At 29.6% G+C, this 21,940-nt stretch overlaps 2 protein-coding genes across 2 annotated transcripts in view; one reads left to right on the top strand and one right to left on the bottom strand.

Annotated features, from left to right (window-relative positions):
- Positions 1–3,400: 3,400 nt before the first annotated feature.
- On the bottom strand, positions 3,401–8,673 carry LOC107439244 (mitochondrial ribosomal protein S33). Its single transcript, XM_016051770.3, has 3 exons — positions 8,345–8,673; positions 5,361–5,475; positions 3,401–3,563 (listed from the first exon to the last, which is right to left on the bottom strand). Exons 1-2 carry the CDS (start codon positions 8,566–8,568, stop codon positions 5,364–5,366), a joined length of 336 nt encoding a protein of 111 aa, XP_015907256.1. The 5' UTR covers positions 8,569–8,673; the 3' UTR covers positions 3,401–3,563; positions 5,361–5,363.
- Positions 8,674–8,969: 296 nt separating this feature from the next.
- The window catches only part of LOC107439003 (nuclear pore complex protein Nup133), a gene marked incomplete in the record, with an annotated part of 54,695 nt that continues 41,724 nt past the window's right edge, over positions 8,970–21,940 (top strand). Inside the window, 8 exon segments of the mRNA XM_071186501.1 lie at positions 8,970–9,168; positions 11,556–11,686; positions 13,741–13,847; positions 15,576–15,794; positions 16,301–16,372; positions 17,647–17,757; positions 18,764–18,889; positions 18,986–19,045. Coding sequence (XP_071042602.1) covers positions 9,062–9,168; positions 11,556–11,686; positions 13,741–13,847; positions 15,576–15,794; positions 16,301–16,372; positions 17,647–17,757; positions 18,764–18,889; positions 18,986–19,045 — 933 coding nt within the window.

Below are 21,940 nucleotides of genomic sequence, written 5' to 3'. Positions count from 1 at the left end.
CTGTAAAAGGTTAATTTAACTTCTGAATCACTCAGAAAAAAAGTGCAAATGGAATTTATTTTTACGTGATTTAGAAGAAAAAAAAGTAATGAAAGTATTACACTTCCCAAAACTTATAAGCAAAATTTAAATTTTACAAATAAGTTAACAATTAGTTACATAATGTATAAATTTAAAATTTATCAAACAGAGTTATTTGATCAATAAAATTGAAGGCTTATTCAAGTAAGTGTGGCTAGATTTATTTAAATATTTTTATGTTTCCAGGAGACACCGCCCCATAATTGTTTCTCATTCATCATTGTTTCGTTTCTTTAAAAGTCAGTATTTTCCATACAGCAAAGAAAATTTTGTTCACAATTTATACAATAATTGTGTTGTTGTTGTTTCTATTGCCGCTTACCATGTCTGCAAGTCTGCTTGGGAAATCAATTGAATTTAAGGCAGATGGTGCGTTTCTACTTCAGTGGCTCCATTTATGGCCAACAATACAATTTCAGCCACAACCGTTCATTGATCCACAGATCGTAATTTTGATCTGAAACAGAGAATGATAAATCTTCGATTCAGTATCCCATTATTGATTTGCTGTGGGAACTTGGAAAGCTTAATGACTCAGACAGATTTAACGTCCACCAGTCACCATTTAATATACGGAATATAATAATAGTAATCTTATATAAAAAATATTTAGTCAATATATCAATCGTTAAAAAATCAAACTATCTCCTAGTTTTGAAAAGTAATCATCTGTATTTTGAAAAGTAATCTCTCTTTTTTTTTTCTCTTTTGAAATAACCTTTAGCGAGAGTTAATAAAATAAAGATCTCGAACCAGAAAAATAAATTTTTCTACAGTAGATAAACAGTCAATATTTAAAGCAAATAAAAACTGATTAAAAAAATTCACGAAAACAATTAAAATTTCAATAACTTTAAAGCAGATTAGGATTTTTTTTAAATCGCTTTAAGGTTACCTAATAAAAATGGCTTAGTATCTCAAATATCAACTATCTAGTTGCACTTTAGTAACCAGCAAATCAACTCCCGTGTTAATTTTTTACTACAAGTTTAACACTTAATAATTCTCGAATTAATTAGTTAATGGAAAATTCCTTTATTCAGCCGTGTCACCCGTCTTGGACAAATTTCACTCATTCTTTTTAAAAGTCATTATGACAACCTTTGATTTTACTTATATTTTTAGAATTGTTGTCAGAAATGCTCTAAAATAATTATTAATAAACTAGGAGGCTCCGCCCCCTGCTCACCAACCCCCGAGAATTGCTACGCAATCCTATGTGGTTCACGCCGTGAACCATGGCTCGCTGCGCTCGCTCGCCAATGAACACAATGTTCTAGCACAAAGACATAATATATTATCATCAAAGACATAGTATTTTATCATCAAAGACATAGTATTGTACTTATGTAGAAGAATTCTACCAATGTTCTTATTGGCTTTTAAAAAAGTATATTAGCTATTTAGATTGTACATGGTGAAAAAATCAAAACATTAGCTAAATAAGAAACATATTAGCAAAATAAATTATCAAATATTGCTTCACTAATATTCTGCATTTTAAAGCGTGAAAATTCAATGCATAAATAAACGCGAAATATAAAAAAAATTCAATGCATTCAATACAAACACTTAAACGTTTTTTAGACGTTTAGGTAGCTCCCAGTAGAAAAATATCAATTCAACAGCGGCCTTTTAAAGCATTCTCACTTCAATTATTTAATTAATTCCTAATTGAGTTTAAATTAAATATTGTCATGTTTTAGTGCATGAATCTGAATTGAACAACCTGATAATGCTCACTCTGGTTATTGTTATCTGGTTGCTCACTACGTGCTCTTGCGCGCCGAATCCAATCAATTAAAAATGAAAACTGTTGCCAGCGCGAGAAAAGAAATATCATCGGCTTTATTGATACATACATACATACGTACGTATTAGCGTTTTATATAATATAGAAGACAAGCAAAAATAATACATTATTAAGTCAGGCATCATTTTCCAAGTTTTAGTGAATTTTATTTTAAAGAAGCATGCTGAGATTGAATTAGTTTAATGTGATAATATTAATCTATTGCTAATTTATTGAAATATTATATACACTGTAAATTCATGATGAAACTAGTTTCACCCACTAGAAATGATATTGCAATGAAGAGAGGTGTATCAACAGTTATCTGCAATACAATACTGTTATGGATCGATAGATATTTTTGGCCGAAAAATTAAACAATTATATTGTTTCTCTTTTTTTAAAAAAAAAAAAATAAAGCTTAAGAGCGCCTTTTTAGATTTTAAGTCAAATAAATTTGTTTTTTTCCTTACTGTTTTTTTTTTCTCCTCAATATATTTTTCTTTTAACAAACTTGATAATAACCTAACATCCTTCGATTGCAGATAACTTTTAAAAAGGGCAAGAAAGAAAAACTTCACGTAATTAGATTGAGAAAAATAGCAGCTGATAGCTATTACAGGGCTACCAAATGGCATATTCTCCCTTCATAAGCCCGTTTTTTAGCCATCTTTTTAATGTTTTGGTAATCTTTCAGATGATTTGAAAGTCGGTTTATGGCATTCTTTCCAGTATGTCAAAGTACTTTTTTGTGTGAAAGGAGTGGACGACGGCACTGAGCATTATTATTCGTAAGACATCTCAATTCTAGACAACATTAAAAAAAAAGTAAAACGTGCAGATCATATTCCTTGATTTTATTGCTATCTCATTGAATTGTCTGCAGTGCCGCTTATGTGTGCTAGGTGTTACAGTTCAGTAAAGTTAATTTTTAAATATTAAATCATAGGAAGGACTCCAAGTGAAATTCAAGACATATTGATTAATTTTATATAAATAAATAAATACATCAAAAAATAAATAAAATAAAACATTAAAATATTAATTTTGCCGATAAATTCATTTAATTTCTATTTTTTACCATATTTCCAAGTTTAAAAAGTTACAGTTTCCTATAATTTTTTGAAAGCATTTACGATTAGTTGTGTCCAAATTTCTTATACATTCACTGAAAATTGTGCGGAATGGTACAGTAATAAATTCTAAACACGACAATCTCAAAAATAAAGTTTTTGAAGCATGTGACAAATATTTCTCAATTTTTATAAATGTGACTCATCCAATTTTCGCTTCCAGTGATGCCACTTGATTCCACACAGCCTTATTTTTAAATATGTATGAAGTTTAGAAATTACACTTATAAACATCAAGCAATTTCAAATTTCAGAAAATATATATGGTTTAGATTTGAAATACTGAATTTCATATTTTTGAACCAATTGAATACATTAAATTTTATAGAAAAGCATAATACCATTTGGATATAAAAAAATATATATATAAAAAAAAAATCTGAAAAGCATAAAATATGTTTATGAAATTTATTTTATTTCAACATAGAATAAATTATATGATGCAAAATATACATTGTCTCTTTTGAGAAGAGTGCTTTTTTTTCTTTTTGATGAACTACTTGATAAATAAAATTTTCACTGCCAAAATATCTTCACAATGTTTACTGTAAAAAGGTCTGAAAAGAAAAAGTAAATTTGTTTTAGAGGAAAATTTAATGAAGACAAAATATCAAGTAATAGAAAAATCAATTACAGGGCAAAAGTTTTGTAACGTACAGAATTGTCATAATTTAAGCAAGATTTTTTTTACTAAATCAGGTAAATTCCTCCTCCAATCCCCATTTTTTTTTCTATCCTATGAAATCATCAAATACAGTAGGACCTTGATTATCTAAATTAATCACAGTGTGCGTAGCCAAATCTTTGAACAAAGATTAAGCACCTTTTAAGCACTCAAAAAACATTTTTAAGCACTATATACTTTAACAAAATGCAAAATAATTTTCAAACACTTTACATGATCATGATAAAATAACTAGTTTTTGATAAAGAACTCTTTTCTTGATTATATTAGTCATTAAAAAAGGGTCAAGAGATTTTCCGGTTCGATTTCAGAAGGTGGAAAATGAAGCTTGAAATTGAGAATATCTTGCAAAAAGCACCAGAGTTGCACATGAGAGTGCAACAATCTCACAGAACTCAGCTCACTGTACGCACATACGGACTCGCAAGTATTTCATCAAATCTGCAAAATGATTCTCGCTTTCATACGATGTGGATTTTAGTATGCATCAATCACATCAGTAGGCACTGAAAGAAGCTTCTCAAGGTATAAAAACTTACTTCTTCCAAGCAAGAGACGCTTATGTGTGCATTACAAAAACAAAAAAACATTCAATATAATTCAGATATCTAGTAATTTTGGAAGTTTTTATGTTTATAAAAACTTATAAATAAAAACAAAATTTTCAGGAGTCAAAACATTCTCCTTTTTTAGCATATAACATTTCAATCTTTAATTAACATAGAATATTACTTAGTGAGTAATTTGACATAAAAAAAAATTATTTTAAGGAAGAAAACAGTTTAATATTTTTACCTTATTAAGAGGGCATTTTTAAGAATTTTTTGCATTTCTAAGGGCATTTTTCGGAGACATTTATAAGGATTTTGGGCCAAACTCCAGTCTCTACTTATAATTAGGTATAATCAGTATCAAATCAGTACTGATATTAACAACAAAACATTTTTTAAATCATATTTTGAAAGAATTTTTGCTACACTGCTCTAAAAGCAATTTTTTTACAAGTCTTGAGAATATTTCAATTTTCAGGGGTAATTGTGAGACCAACTCAAATATCCTGAAAATTTCTTGAGTAATTAATGACATTAATTTTTTGAAATCATTGAATTTCAAAAAATTTATATCTTTATAAATTTAAATCATTGATTTTTTCAAAACATGAAATTCTAAATTAATTATATGCAGCATAATTTAGATGAATGATTACGTATCAGTTTACTTTTATCTCTAATCACTTTTATTATTCTACCAGAAAAAATATTTTCAAATGAAAGCGATGCCAAGCATAAATTAGAGCTCTAATATTTTTATGTAAAATATACAAGAATTTTTATACATAAATGTGATCGGTGATTTCTTGAAACTTCTGGAACTTGGATTCCGGATAACGGTTAGCGAAAAATCCGGATTTTTTCCGGACACAATCGTCTCTGAATTTTTCAAGTTAATTAAAAAATTATTCTGCAAGATCAAGAACAAACATTTACAAAGCATATTAAAAAAGTATCAAACTTATTATGGTGAAAATTTCTGGCTTAAATTCCTAAATAAGACAAGTTTGAATATATATTTTTTTTATACTAAAATACAAATATATTTCATGGACTAAATAAAGATGCTCCAAGCACTATAGATTAGCAGTAAGTGAGATCTATACATAAAAAAGCACCTTTCATGCAACTTCTCTTGCTTTAGCCCTTTTTCCTTGTCCTGGCTTAGGTTTTACTTTTCCTCTCAAAATCTTCTGTCGCACCATTTCTTCTTTGAAATCCAAATGCTCATCTCTAAATATATAATTAAAAGAAATGTGTCAAACTTATAAAATTCTGAAAATGTTTCCATAACAGTAACTATTATTGCCGACATCTATCACCAAAATGATGAAGGGTTTTTTATTGCATAAAATTTTAAAAACAAGGGAATATTTTCATATCAGTATCTGTATAACATAAGTGTCAGTAATTGCAAGGGCCAAAAGGTTTCTGCACAAGCAAATTTTTTCAAAAAATATGTTTTTATTTCATTTTTATAATCTTTGGGTTTAAGACTATTAACATTCAACTCCGCATCCTTGAATATTTTGAACCCAATCCAAAAGACAAGGAAACTCCTGGATTAAGTATTGGGAGAAATTTGCCTTCAAGGAGAGCTTTTTGATGGAACTAACCCGCATTTGCATTACATGGAGAGGAAGACCACAAGAACCATCCACGGTTAGCTCAGACAGCAAAGGGACTCTAACCCATGATCTGTCTACCACTGAGGATATATCATGTTAGCACTGTGGTCGGTGCAAGCTGGAAGCATAATTCGTAACCATTGCCACTCAAATAAAATATGTTATATCCGTCATTGAACAGCCAACCCAATTTTGGGTTTACGACTACTAATGTTCAACTCCGTAGTTTTGTAATTTTGAACCAATCCAGAATACAAGGAAATTCCTGCATCAGTACCCCCAGAGGTATTGATTTGTTATGGGAACATGGAGGACTTTGCGACTCAACAGATTTAATGTGCATCATTCACCATTTACTACAAGGGGAGTCTTCGGTCAGCTGGGATCACACTCATGAACTCTTGGAGTGCCCTACCAAGCCCTCCTGGTGCCCTACCTCCCAGTGCCCTACCAAGCAGGCTTTCTTGGCCAAAATAAAATACCTCTCAAGCAGGCTATCATGGCCAAAATAAAATACCTACCATGCAGGCTATCTTGGCCAAAATAAAATACCTACCAAGCAGGCTATCATGTCCAAAATAAAATACCTACCATGCAGGCTATCTTGGCCAAAATAAAATACCTACCAAGCAGGCTATCTTGGTCAAAATAAAATATGTTGTGATTTGTCCAGGGGTGGCTACAATTTTATATGCTTCAAGCCAGAAATTATCAGTGATTTTTTTTTTTTTTTAGTTTTTTGTATGCCACTGTCTGGAAGCAGCCAAAACTCGGCAATTATTTTCACATAGGTACTGATATGGACATCTTCCCAATATTCTATTGGTTAGAGTGTAGAATCTTGTGCCTCTTGAATTTGCAACAGATTTCGTACAATTCTGCAGAAACCCTGTATCATTGACTTTACCATCAGGTTACTTCAAATTCAGTAACTGTTATGTGATTAGCTCTTGATTTATGTTAATATATCCGTTTACTTTATCACCAAAAAATACGAAGGACACATTAATATAAATTTCTACCATTTTATTACATCTAAGGCAATAGCAGTAAATTTTTGCAACTTTATGATTTATGTATAAACTTTTCTCATTTGGCTGAAATTTCAGTAAAAGTTTGCAATTGACTCGCTTCTGAGCTGTAGCGGCTCAGTGGATAGAGGGCTCACCTCACATTCAGGTCACCCAAGTTCCAATCAAAGTGATGGTTAGTTGATACAAATTCAGCAACATTCTTGCACCACAGTGGTGGCTTAAAATATCCCCAATTGTAGACAGATTATGGGTTAGAGTCCCCTCGTTTCAGGCAAACCATGGGAAATTTATGTGGTTTTCTTTTCTGTGCAATCCAATTGTGGGTTAATTCCATGAAAAAGTCCTCCAAGAAGGCAAATTTCTCCAAGAGTTGGGGAAATTAGCCTACTCGAGTCTCTTAGGGGGTGGGTTTAAAATTACAAGGCTACAGAGTTGAACACTAGTAGCCATAGCATGGGTCAGCTGTTCAACTCCAGTTATAAAATAAATTTTTTCCCCCTGTGCCTTGGTGGTTCATGGAATACAGCTCTCATCTTCTAATAAGGTGACTCAGGCTTGAATCCCAGTGATAAGTTATTGACACAAATTTTGCTCCTGGGTCACACCGAACACAACACTAACCTAAAATATCCTCAATGGTAAACAGATCATAGGTTAAAATACCCTTGCTACAGCAGGGCTAGGCTAACGATAGTAGGTCTTTGTGGTTTTCCTTTCCATGTAACGCAAATGCAGATTAGTGCCGTCGATAATTCCTCTACAAAGGCTAGTTTATTTCAGTGCATGATTCGGGGAGATTTCCATATCATGATCTGTGGCAGAATAATCGCCAAGTATTGGCAACTTCTGACAGTGGCCCACGAGAAACAAAACAACAAAAATTACAGAAAGGGACCACGGGAGATGTCAGTATCATGATTTGTGGCAGAATAATCGCCATGCCTTCGCACTTCCAGGCCGCCAGAAACTAATAAAAACATCACAGAAAGGGACCAACTCAAAAGGTATAACTCGTAGCCACCCTTGGGCAAACATCTACATTTTTTTTCTTCTTAAATTTTCAAGTTAAAATCTATTTAGCACTCTGGCGATTGTAGTGGTGCGACCGATCACGATAAGGAAATATCCCCCCCCCCTGACTCTGGTTCGGGGCCCTTGTCTTCTGGGCTGGGTTTAAAATTACAAGATTACGAAAATGAACATAGATAATTGCATATGCTCAGAATTGAGTTAGCTTTACAACACCGGGCATGAAATTAGGTGCTCCCTTTATTTGAAGATTTTTTTTAAATCAATATTTTTGAAGAAATAAAATCTAGGAACCAATCGCATAACAATGAACTTGAGTTGTAGTAATCTGAAAGTGAAATCACGAAAGCAAAGAACCAGAAAAAAAGAAACTGGATTTTAATAAACACAATCTAATCCGAAATTTCTTACCTAAAAAGTCCATGTTCACGAAGAATAGCTATCAGTTGTGAATATTGGGGGTGCGGGGGATAATGATCAACATAATAAGGGTCTAAATCTTTTGGTCTTGCACTTAAAATACGAACAACTTTCATCGATTTGTTATTTGTTGGACGAGCAACCTCTCCAAATATCCTAGCACTGAGACGAGTCATGCGAGTAGCATAATTTGACATTCCAGGAAGAAAATTCATTTTATATAGATTTTATTTTGATAATACAATCCTTTTAAATAGTAAATTACAAATACTAAACCAACACGGCTTTAAAAGTTTGTAAATAAACAAACTTATTTCCTTTCAGTTCTTGTTTGCATACTGGCGATAAGAAAATAATATTCAATATATGAGTTCTGAAAACTTGATGTGGATTTTGGCGTGTTAGGAATTTTAATTAAATAAGTAAGCAACTAAATATATTGCAATAATTAAATTTCCTTCTCAAATAAATAAATGTTCTTAGATATGTTACACAACCATGACCGTCTTTCAAAACCGGCGAGCGTAATTTAACTTGTTTTGTTTACTTCTCTACGAATACCAACTGTGTCATAAGTTTTATAAAATTTTGATTAAATTCAACATATAANACCCACAGACACAAGTTTCTCTACGAATACCAACTGTGTCATAAGTTTTATAAAATTTTGATTAAATTCAACATATAAATTTAGGTCTCAATATCATTATGTATTCTCCATTTTCCAAAACGCCTGTCTCGGCTATAAAGAAGCAGATAACTAATAAACCAAGTCCCTATTTTTCGCCGTCACTTAAAAGAGTTGCATCTCAGAGGTATTTATGAAAAACTTCAATTAAATGATTTTAGAATCAAATTGAACTATTATTCCTGACTGAGCCAAAATTAGTTCAGTTTTCACAAAACTGTTTCTTAAATTTTTGTTATTTAAATCGACAATATATGTGTTTCTCTTAGTAGAATGTGTACGTAAAACTTGTGAAACTATGATAAATTCTTGTTGATTTCTTAAAATGTATTCAATTATTCAAAATCAGAGCATTAATTGTCATGAAATACTTTATTATATACATTTTATTCACATATTACATTTCTTCAATGTTTACTGAACAGTGCCGCTATTTTATTACGAAATATTATGTTAGTAAATTTTGATGCTAAACCTGGCTTAATCCATTTTATTTGAATTTCTTCAGTTGAGACCAAAATAACTATCTCTTACTTGCCACTTTGCTATTGTTGCTATTAATTTGGGCTTTGGCAATGTTGTTTTTTTTTTTTGGAAACCTTCCTTTATTTTTAGGTTGTCATTGCTTTAAAAAAATTTTCTAAAACATTGCTGATGAAAATTAGTTTTGCTTTGGAGTAGAAGATATAAGTGATTATTTGCTTGGAAAAATCTTATAAAACTTGAAAATTTTAAGTTTCAAAATAAAGCAGGAGTTCTGCCTACTTTCAAGAATAAATTCTTATAATCAAAATAACTACGTACCTGTAACACGTATACAACATGTTTCCTATAAGTTGAAGGGAAAGCCATGTCATGAATCTATGCTCAATTAATAAATAAATGAGTAAAATTAAAAAAAGTTCAAGTCAGATTTTTGTTTTTGGAAATTAAATCATTTACTTCACTAAATATTATTATTTGCTAACTGAAAGTAGTTTCTCAGCCAAGAAGAAAAGAAGTCGACATAATGCAGATTATTTATTGATATGAGTAGAATGAAATTAATTCATTTACTTCACTAAATATTATTATTTGCTAACTGAAAGTAGTTTCTCAGTCAAGAAGAAAAGAAGTCGACATAATGCAGATTATTTATTAATATGAGCAGAATGAATCAATAAAAATATTTTTTTTCTTCCAATGCCTGTGTTAATTCTGTGTTAACATCCGTCAATTCAGGCATTTGCAGGGCGATTTTGTTGACCTCTCTTTCAGGGGCACCATATGAGGTGGGCCAACGTCGCTCCCACAGTGAGGACAGGTAATACAAAGAAGGAAAGAGCATCCATGCCTTGCCTGCAAACCCAGAACCTTTCTGATGCAAGGACAGTTCCCTGCCCTCTACACAGGCCGGCGGACATCAATAAAATATAATGTCAGCTAAACTCAATTTTTGCAATGAAATCTTCTTCTATCATCATAACAGTCCAGTATAGGTCAGAACCATCTCAACAAGTCGTTTCCATCTGACACTGACAAAATAAAATAACAATGTCTCTAAATTCCCTTGAACATGTTAATTAGTACAGACAGCCATGTTAAAGTCTTCTCTTTTTTATGCTCTTTTAAATGCTTGTGATGAAAAAAGTAATTTTTACTTTTTATAACAGAGAATATTTTATCTTATAAATATTCTCTAATAAATGCCAAATAAGTGCCAGTGTTAATAATAAAGAATTTAGTTTAAAAATATTTTTTCTTATTTTTAACTTTATTATTGACACAAATACCAAAGTATGTGATTATCATAAAAAAAAGATTTTGGATAGGCAACTTCAATATCTTCTTAAATTTTTTCAATAAAACATGAAACTTGTTTTATATACTATAAATCTTTTATCTGAGAAATTTTAATATAGCTAAATGTATAAATGTAAAGAAAAGATTGAAATTTTTTTAATGTAAATGACCTTAAATTGCTATGGCCAAAGAAAAAAGAGAATACTTTTAAAAAATATTGATCTATGTAATAAGGATTAATTTAATTATTTGTTTAATTTACCTATGCTTAATTTTGACTGATTCAAAAAGTATTCTTAGCTTTAAAAGTATTATTAAGATCAAAAAGTATTATTCGTTTATTATTAGGATGAATAGTAACTTTTTTCTTTTGCATCTGTGCTTTTATTATTTACATTGTCAGTGATTTAAAGTTCTTGACGCTTTGAATCACTGAGAATTTACATACTTTCTTATGGTACAAAAGTCATGTTTCTTTGTATTGACTTATTTCACTTATATGACTTATTATTGACTTATGATTTCACTTATATGACTTATTATTGACTTATATAACTTATGATTTGGAATATTGTTATATATTAGTATTAACAGTTTTTTACTATAGCATCTACCAGCTTGAATTTTTTTTATAATTATTTTACATTTGTTGTCTATTATTGCTAGCTTTATTGTTGTTTTTAAAAAATTGTGTTATATTAACTCTAGTTTATTTCTTTATTTTTATTACAGTGGCTCTCGGAATGCTTCATTTAACATGAGCTTGTCTAATGCTCTTCTTGATGAATCAAGTATTTGCATGACACAAAATTTTGGTGCACCATTTCCTGTTCTAGTGACCGAAGCCTTATTGAATGCTGAAAGTAAGCAAATGATCTCTTCAACATTACCCGATGTTTAATATATATATATATATCCATTCTCCACTTAAAAAAATTAAAATAATAAACTTAGCTAAAAATAAGTCCATAATATGGCAAAAAAATTTGCATTTCATCCAGAGGGAAGGAAACTATTTCTTTCAGGATGCTGAAAAAATCAGAAGAAACTGGATGAATTAAAATAATTAAATAAAAACATAATCAAATGGAAGAAACGAAAAATGATGAAGATATTTAATTAACAATAAGTATTAGAAATATAGTCAGAATTTCAATAATGGAAAAAAATCCCAAAAATAAAAATGTCTTTAAAAATAATTAAAAAAAATCCTCTTAAAAATAATTTTAAAGAAAATGCCCTTTTGAAAAAATAAATGTAAATGTTAACCTTCACATCAAATTTCAATATGTAAGTCATACGATTTGCCAACAATCGGTCATATTTAGACACAGTTTCTTTTGTGTTTTACTACAAGTATAAATTACAAGTGAGTGTTGTTTATAAAATTAAAGTAATTGTCAACATAATATAAACTTAATACTAATAATTTAAATAGCTTTCTTTCAACCTAATCTTTGTAAAAGTCACTTAAAAAGGAGGAGAAGGAAGATTACCCATAACAAGACCATTAGTTATTCCAGGAAACCTTTGGTTAATAGCTAATGTAGATTGTTGTAAGCAAGTAGTAGTAAGTTGCACTGGCTTATCAATTTCAACTAGTCTTTAGTGAAATTCTTGCTTTTTTATTTCAAGACATGTATACAAAATCAGCATTGATTGAATTGAAATACAATTATATTACATTAATCTCCTTCAAAATAATCTTCTGCTCACTTCTCTCAACAGTTTTTTTTACCACCAGAAACAATGCAGATTCCCCTTTTGAAATAGTACACAGTTAATTTAGTGCATTCAGCAAGCACTCACCACTAATAAAGGGCTATTAAAGAAGTGCTTGAACCAATTTTTCATCTGTATGGTACACCATCGCTTTGTCCTTCATGTTCTTTTACCACTTACTGGCATGTGGTAGTGATTTAGAGGTCATGAAAAAATTTAGCTATTTTAGTTCCCACGTCTAGTTTTTTTTAAATTATATTCTTAACATGACACACCCACCAGTAATAATATAATCAAGAAAAGAGTTCTTTGTCAGATACTGGTTATTTTATCATGATCATGTAAAGTTTTTGAAAATTATTTTGCATTTTGTTAATGTTTGTAGTGCTTAAAAATTTTTTTGAGTACTTAAAAGGTGCTTATTTTTGTTGAAAGATTTGGCTATGCACCCTGTGTTCTTTTCCTACTTACTGACGTGTAGCAGTGATTGAGAGGTCATGAAAAAAATTTAGCAAGTTTTGTTTGAGTTAAGGAGGAAATAACTTGGGCAATTATAGTTTGAGTTAAAGGAAAGACATTTCTCTTTCGTATTTAGCTAAATTATAATACCACTAGTTGCAAACTCTGCGCATAAATTTTTATTTTCCCAATACGTATTATAGTCAGATACTTTTTAGGGATACTGTTGTTTTCAGATACTGTTGCACCAGTTTCAATTGCAGAGGTGCCAAAGAGATTTTAAATTTGAACATTTAAAAAAAAAAAAAACAGCATGTAGATGTTTGCCTGGGATTTGTTACGAGTTATACCTTTTAAGTCACTCCCTTTCTGTGATATTTTTTCATTTTATTGTGGGCTGCTGCCCGGATGTTGCCAAGACTTGGCGATTATTCTACCACAGATCACAATGAGGAAATATCCCCACTTAATGCATGTATTAACAGACACGTGCAAAATTTATGCATGTTACGATCATGAAGATATTGTGAAGTTTTGTGTATTTAGTTGCAATCAAATATTTTTTTTCTGAAACAGAACTTAGACAAACAATTCTATGTTCATAATCATTCTTGCCTTTTAGAAAAGAAATTTCTTTATTCTTTAAAGTATATCAATTTTAAGTGTTTCTATTATTTTATCAATTTACCAACTATTAAATATTGCTATTTGTTATCTTTGTTCATTATTTTTTTAGGAAACTCTGATATATCAGTTAAATTAGAGACATTTGGATATGCTAGCTTGGTGTGTGGACGCCAGTTGTTAATATGGCGTTACAAGCAGGAAACCAATCAAGATGTTGTGAGTTTATTTTTAAATTACAACCAAAAAATGCTGTTCAGAATTTCAATTTATTTGAAAGCAAATAGGTTATGTATTAAAATAAAAAAAGCAATACACTTGCGCTTTGTTTTGTGAACTTACTGGTTAATGGGATCAGTCGTTTATTATCACCAAACTTCCAAGAAAAGTATCATTTCTCTATAATAAGATTGACATTTTTTTCTTATCAAACTTGCCATTACCAAATGTTTTAATCAGTGTTGAGATTTCGTTCAGAAGATCCCTATTTCTTCTAGAACACTTAAAGATACTGAAAGAAATTGAAGTAATTAAAATTGATCATTACAATTGTTTAATAATAACTAATAAGTATAGTTCAAATTTAAAACAAATGAAATTTGATAGGGTATTGTTTTAAGAAAATTTACGCCAATTTTTGTGTTTTTAAAAAACTACTTCAGATTTTCTTTTTTAGTTTTGTTCAGAATTTTAAAATCTATATGTCATATCATAATAATTTATTTTCAGTTTTGATTTATGTTTTGAAAATGTTATCCTCGTTTTCCTAGATAAATTATGTGCTCATAAATTTTCAACGATATAACTATCCAAAAAATACCCCTAAAAATATGTAGTGTACAATATTAATTCAAAAGTTATTACTTTGTTTAACAAAAAAATTTTAAATTGGTTAAATTTTTATTGCACATTTTTGTAAGGCCAATACTATCAATATTTTTTTCTTCTTTTTTTTAAAAAAAAAAAAAAAAAGAAAACTCTGATTTATTGAACAATAAAATTATAACCAATTTTCATCCATAAATTTATAATGTTTGTGAATCTTAAGCTAAATACTTTAAAGCTATCAAAATACGATTATTATTAACTATACGATTTATTATTAACTATAATAATACTAGAACTATAACAATTTATTATTAACTATAATAATACTAGAACTGTTATAAATAATTGAAAAACCAGCAAGTTTTATTTCTTAAAATAAATACTTTAGAACTGAAAATGCACTTTAAAATGTTTTTGATTATATTATTATTTGATTATATTTTGATTTTGATTTAAATGAATTTTCCATGATTTGCAACTCAAATATTGTAAAAGCTTTTAAAATGTTTATCATTTGAAAAATTTCATAAAATTAATTATTAACTTGAAAGTGATAATTCAGTATTTTGCAAACAAAAATTTACAGTTAAAATTTTTTAAATTTATTTTATAAAGTAAACCTGCAATAAAAATATTGATTGATAAATACTTTTATGAATGCATTATGATGTGTAGCATAATTCAATAATACAATACAATTTGATTATGATGCTTTAAGAGTTCTTTTTATAATTATAAAAGAAAGTTCTACCCTACTTCTTTATATAAAATTTTAAAGACAAGAAACTAGAATTGTTTTAATTTCTTAATAATTAATATATTTTTTCTAATGTTAGCTTTTTTATTCATTTAAAAATCATTTGTTAAAGGACTCTATTTAAACTAGAACTGTTTAAAATTATTACTTAATACTTGACATTTCTTTATTAAAAAGAATTTCTTTCACCTGTGTTGGTAAAAATTTATTTTAAGTTTTTTTATCTGTTTTTGTGGAAAAAACCTACCCTCCCTTGTTTTAATTAACATTTAATCTAACTGAACACTAAAAAAGTTATATTTGAGTACTAAATCTTTCACTGTAACTGACTAATTTGAAATGATATTTTACCTCTATCTTAGGTTCACTGTAAAGAACTCACTTTACCTCCGAGTGATTTAGCCCATAAAGCAGATCTTGTTCATCTTTTTTTAACTGAAGACTCGCACCTCCCGTCTGCCCTTGCCGTCTCTCCTGAGGGTCACGTTCGATACTGGCCTAACATAAATCATGAAGGTTCATCCGTAGATGCTTCAGCAGATCTACAGGGACAAGAATGCTACTGTTTGACATCAGTTTATGTAAGATTATTTAATATTTATTTCGCTTACATGGTTTATATTCTGACTAACATTAGCTGCACCAACAAACTAGATTTGGATTAAATTATCTGAACTTAAGAAGTCCATTTTTTTTAATATCTGAATATTTAATGACAATTTCAAGTGGAAGAAAATTTTTGCTTCTAATTTAATAAAAGGAAAATTTTTATTCTGTATTCTTCCAAAATACTGAATACTTAATCTAATCACTGTGTTTGTTTCAAGCAGAATAATTTCTTAAGAAGTAAATTTTATTATTATTATTTATTTATTTATCTTTTTTTTGTAGTACCATAACCACAGAAATATATAAAAACGCTTTTTCTATTTTAAAAAAAAATTAAGACACATTTTTTTTTTTTTAAATTTTGATATTTAGTGGTATGTGTTAGATGGTTTAAAACAAATTCTTTTACAATTTACGTTACGATTTTTATCTGATTGCATTCATATTTCTATAATTTTTTCTATTATTATTTTTATAGCCCCTGGGGTGTATATTGGCCACCACTACTAGTTCTCTTGTGTTGATTACTCCTACTACAGGCGAAGGACAGGTATTTCAGTTACATTTATAAGTTCACTGGGTAAAAAAAAAAGTTACTCCTAAAGAAAATGTGAAAAACACCATTTTTTTTTTCAATAATAGTTATTGTTTTTCTTATGAGTTATTATTTTCTTTGATCCATTTCTTAACCAGAACTTTCATAATTAAATGGTTTAATTTATATTGAGAAAAGCTGTGATTTAGATCAATATCAAAATTTAAAACATGTATCACCCCTGGCTTAACCAGAAGTGACGTACCTGTAAAACCTTGTAAACTCAGTTCCTAACTGCTAGTCAGAGGTGGAGTTACACAGTATCAAATGATGCTTTCAATAATTTCTCTTGGAGTGAATAATTTTGTGAAATCAAACTCTCAGCAAATGGATTTATCCAGAAGCAACAAGTCTGCAAAACCTTATCAACTCACTCTCTAACTGGCGATCAGAGGTAAAGTTACATAGTATCAAATGATGCTTTAATAATTTCTTTTGGAGTAACAAATTTATTATCTCGACTGTAAGAATAATGCTGATGGAATATCGTTCGTTAATGGAACAGTGAACTTTTACAAAATAACAAATGATAGAATAAATAATTTAGTTGTGTGGAGAGAGGATTATCGACAATGTCAACCTTCATCAATGAAAAGGTATCCCGGCATAGAGTCGAGTGAGTATGCCTCATATACTAATGAATTTGATCTGAATAATTGTAATGGTAGACATGCTACAAGACTCCCCCACCGGAATTTTTACAGGGATAGAATTTGATGAATGACACCAGTAGATGCTGTATTTGTGAAAGATCGTGAGAGCTGTATTAAATTTGCAGAGTTTTGAGCATTTGGCATGAGAGCTGTATTAAGTTCACAGTTGTGTGTGGTCTCTCTTGTGTTACTATTAGCCGTCAAGTGTGTGGAGAACCTCGTTGTGTTTAATAGAGACTGAATAGCAACTGCATGAGGAGGACAATGACGCAGCAAGTCAACTGTGTTCACTGTGAGCCATCCATCAAAGTGGGCGCTACTGACAATGTAGGCTCATTCAAATTGCATCCATATGGGGAATTGAGTTTGACAATGCCAAATTTCATCTATCAAAAGGTGCCCCAAGATAGAATTGAGTTAACACGTCTTATATACTAATGAATTTGAGTTGAATAATTGTTGTGCTAGACATGCTACAGTTGGTTTGATCTTATTATGTATAAATATCTGTTTCAATTTCCCAAGATGCCTGTATAATGTATTTTGTATGCTTAATATATTCATTTAATATTTCAGCCAAATGTTATCTGCCGTACACTTACATTACCATTAGGAGTTTTGGCAGGCATCGGTCGAAAAGTGTCCTCCTTTATCTTTGGTGTTGTTCCCACTCAAACTACGGAAACAGTAAGTAATTTTTTCCCTTCTGCTATTTTTCTGAGCATAAATAATTTTTCAATTGTAACAAATCGTATTTTTGTATATCTGTAATACTACTGTCTTAATTTCATTACTATCACATATAAATTTAGAGGCTAAATAAGATTTTATAGAATGTTCTGGGTGCATAGTATTTTTAAAAAGTGCTTATATTTTATTTATATTTTTTAAAAGTCCTTAAAGATGTTTTTTTTTATTTATTCGGGTTTTGTAAAAAGCGCTTAATTTTCTGTCTTTTGAAAAGAGATTTTTTCTTTACCGTGTCGATTGTTGTTCTAAATTACGAAAAATGCATGGTTTTTGCAATTTTCTCTGCAATATTTATCAGAAACTAGTTATTTTATCATGATTATGTAAGGTTTTTCAAAATGTTTTTGAATTTTATTGATTTTATGTTCATAAATTAAAAACTGTAAGCGATGAAAAAAATTTTTTATTACTGCACAGTTCCTAATTATGTTTTTTTTTTTGTTGGAAAGAGATTAGAAGTATTTTTTGAGCTCTTAAAAAGTACTTAAAGGTTCTTATTTTTTGTTGAGAAATCTGGCTACACACCCTGTTGTTGTTCCCATAACCATTATTCCCTAAAATCATACTGGTTAAATCATAAATTTTAACTAACATGTATTTTTAAAATAAATTGCTAAACTTATTTTTTCTAAATATTTTATTGAAGTAAAAAGTTATTTATTTTTTAATTATTCAAAATTTAAATTTTTTTATTCTAGGGCAAAAATTTAAAACTAGTTTTAAGTTTTTGCCCTAGATTTTATTTTCACTGTGTAACATTGCATAATGCAATTTCTACTATCGGAGGGGGGGGGATGTTTAGACTTGTCTGTTTTTGTCCTGATTAATAAACTTACTGGCATTATCACCCAGTAAAATTTTAAAAAAATCTTATTTATTTTTTAATCCTGACTGTTCATATATGTTTAACTCATATCTCTATTACTGTTTACTTTTCCAACAGAAACAGCTGAATAGAGTTCTTTCTGTGAAAGAAAATGATGATGAGTACACTGTTTATGTTCTGAGTACCAACACTCTTCAAAAATGGAGTATTATTATAAAGGACAAAAAAGAAAACACAGACCAAGTATTTCTATTATTGCTTTCACTCCTTAAGATTATGCTCTCCGATCATTAGCTTTTTAAATACTCATTGTAATTTACTTATATTCCTCCCCCTTAGCTCATATTTGAAATGGATCTTGATCGAGAATTGAAGCAGTGCTTTGCAGAAACCTTATATGTAAGATACATTTATTTTAATTTAAAGCTGTTGCTGATGTAAACTGTAAGTTTATGACCTGCTAGCTAGACATTGCATGTAGTTAAGAAAACAATGTATTTGGTGCACATTACCAATTTTCATAACAAGTACACAAGTAGCCTGCAAATGTGTAACTATAATTAAACCTTGAGTATCAGACAAAAAATGCTAAGCACTTGCTAAGTTTTTACGGATTATTTATAAAATTTACAGATTTATGTCTAATTTTACAGACTTATGGATAGTCTGGAAATTTGTTGATTTTGTGATTTTGAAACTTTTTCTTTCCCCTTATCTTTTTTCTTTTTACAGTTTTCCCCTGCGAGCAAATTAATATTTTATTTCGGTATGAGAAGAAAAGAAGGGCCTAAATAACACATTTGTGATATTACATACATAACGTATATTAACATACATATAATAACATATATTATGCGATGAGATTTACATATTTAGCTTTTTCGGGAATTCTTCTCGAGTTTGAGTCCAACCCTGCTATGGAATCGAGAGTAAAACATTTCTAATGGGGGCGAATTAAAAAAGTTTCAGAGTCTCCCTAAACTAAACTAAGCTCTGTGGCGTGAAGTCCATAAAGGGCCAAGGCCTGTGTCTATCTCAGTTTTCTTGACCTTGGGTCCAGGAGTGCAAGAGCAGATGCTCTAGTTGGATGGTCTGCCGAACACAGAACCCCCAACGTTTAGTCCCCAAACCCAAACATGCTTGGTACTCATTTTAATAACCCACTGATGAAATGAAAGACTGAATTTACTTTGCCCGACCCAAGGATTGAACCCAGGACCTGTGGCAGAAAGCGCTACAGGGTGCATAACGTTTTTAAAAAGTGCTTACTTTTCTATTTTTTAAAAAGAGTTTTTTTTTTTCTTTGCCTTGTCAATTGTCGTTCTAAATTACAAAAAATGCATGATTTTCGCAATGTTCTCTGCAATATTTATCAGACACTAGTCATTTTATCATAATCATGTATAGTCTTTGGAAATGTTTTTAAATTTTATTGATTTTATGTTTATAAGTTAAGAACTTTAAACAATAGAAAAAATAATTTTTATTACTGCACAGATCCTAATTATGATTTTTTTTGTGGAAAGTAATTAAAAATATAATTTTTGAGAGCTTAAAAAATACTTAACAGGGTGCTTATTTTTTGTTGAAAATTCTGACTATGCACCCTGAGTCAGCCACCGAGCGTCACAGAGTCTCTCTACCTATCTCAAAGCGAAGTGGCTAATCCAGCGTCCTGTTAGAATTTAGTGAGTGTAAATGCAAACATGCTCTCATGAAGGCTATTCGATTCGTTTTATTCCTCCCTCCCTATCTCTTTGAGTCTCCTCTCAGTGAATATGGTGTTACCATCAACAATTTTGCCATTTTCCAGTTTTGCTCTGCCTCAGCCAATTAGCATTATCATTAAGCTCATGTATCGTAACACAATTGAGGGAGTTGTTACCTACTGTGATTGGCTGAGAGAAATTTTTCTTATTTTGCCAGCAGAGAGTGCATTGATGAAGTATTTTTCTCAAAATAATTATTATTTAAAATTAATTTGAATATCTATTATAAGTAAATTTAATGCTAAATATTCATGTATGTTGCAGAATAATTAGCTTTTAAAGTCTATGATAATACTAATTCACATTTTTATCATGTTAGATATCAAGTGAACAGTTATGTTTTACAAACATTAGCTTTTTTGTTTAGGAATTATTATGTCAGAGAAGTTGACAAATGAACCAAAAACAAAAGTTATACTTATTTATTGAAAAATTAAAATTAACTTACTGGTTCAGTTACTGGTGAAACTTTGGCACAGTTATATCACCTGGTTTTAAAGCATCACAGCATGCCAACACATTATTTTTTCTTCCTTTCTACTATTGTACTAATTGTTCAGTTCCTAATTTTGATTAATTTTTTCAATGTTTTATCTTTATAATTTTTGTTTATAGTTTGTTTTTATAATTTTGCTTATTGTTAAATTGACTTTAAAACCTTCATTTATCTGAGAAGTATTTAATGCTTGAGTAATTATTTATTTTAAAAAATTTTTCGTCTTTGCTACCCAAAACTGTATAAATTTTAAAGGTCTGTGTTGTAACTCTCAAGTAGGAGGATAACTATAGTCTTTTAATCAATTTATTGATGTTTATCATTATAATTATGCAAGACTGAAAAACTACATTTTTAAAGCAAAGAAATTATAATCCTTTATAAGAGTTTGTTAGTATGCAATTACAGTTGGCAACAACTATATCAATTGAATATCACAGTTTCGTTTGGTTGTTCCTTTTTCCGGCCCCATTGTAGATTTCATTTCATTTAAGGCCTATATTCTGTCAAACGCTAATGCAAATATATAGCTATTGTAAGAATCTATGAAATGTATGTAGAAATCAGGGTTTGAAAAAACCCGGGGATTTTTGAAAGAACCCAACCCGCCTGGGTTTTATTGAAAAAACCCGGGGGAAATTGGGTTTTTTCATTTAGTGCTCATAAATTTTACTGTGAAAATATTTTTATTTATTAAATAGTATTGTATAAGTAAACACTAAAATTTCATCTGACTTTTACCTGTAATAAAATTAAACTGGAATAAATATTTAATGGTCTTCAATGTTTTTATAATACGATTAATAGAAAGTGAAATTAAAATTATGTATAATTATAAAGAGTATCAGTTACTTGTCCCTTTTTTCAAATATTTAGATAAATATATGCATTTTAACTTTATAGTTTCAAAAAACAAATTAATCTTAAAATTATAAAAAAGCATATATAAAAAGTTATAGCTTATTTTTTTAAAATCAGATAATAAAACTTTAAATTTGTTTATTGTTGTTTAATGTATCACTTAATAAA

This window comes from Parasteatoda tepidariorum, chromosome 10, assembly GCF_043381705.1.
Source record: "Parasteatoda tepidariorum isolate YZ-2023 chromosome 10, CAS_Ptep_4.0, whole genome shotgun sequence".
In the NCBI taxonomy this organism is placed as follows: domain Eukaryota; kingdom Metazoa; phylum Arthropoda; class Arachnida; order Araneae; family Theridiidae; genus Parasteatoda; species Parasteatoda tepidariorum.
Note: the sequence above shows the minus strand (reverse complement) of the source record. Positions and strands in the feature narration are given on the sequence as shown.

Bases quoted from the DNA above. Each gene is read 5' to 3' on its own strand.
- LOC107439244 (XM_016051770.3), bottom strand. From the start codon at position 8,568: ATGAATTTTCTTCCTGGAATGTCAAATTATGCTACTCGCATGACTCGT. The intron at 5,476-8,344 runs GTAAGAAATTTC...TTATATATTTAG, and splicing joins CGTGAACATGGACTTTTTAG to AGATGAGCATTTGGATTTCA.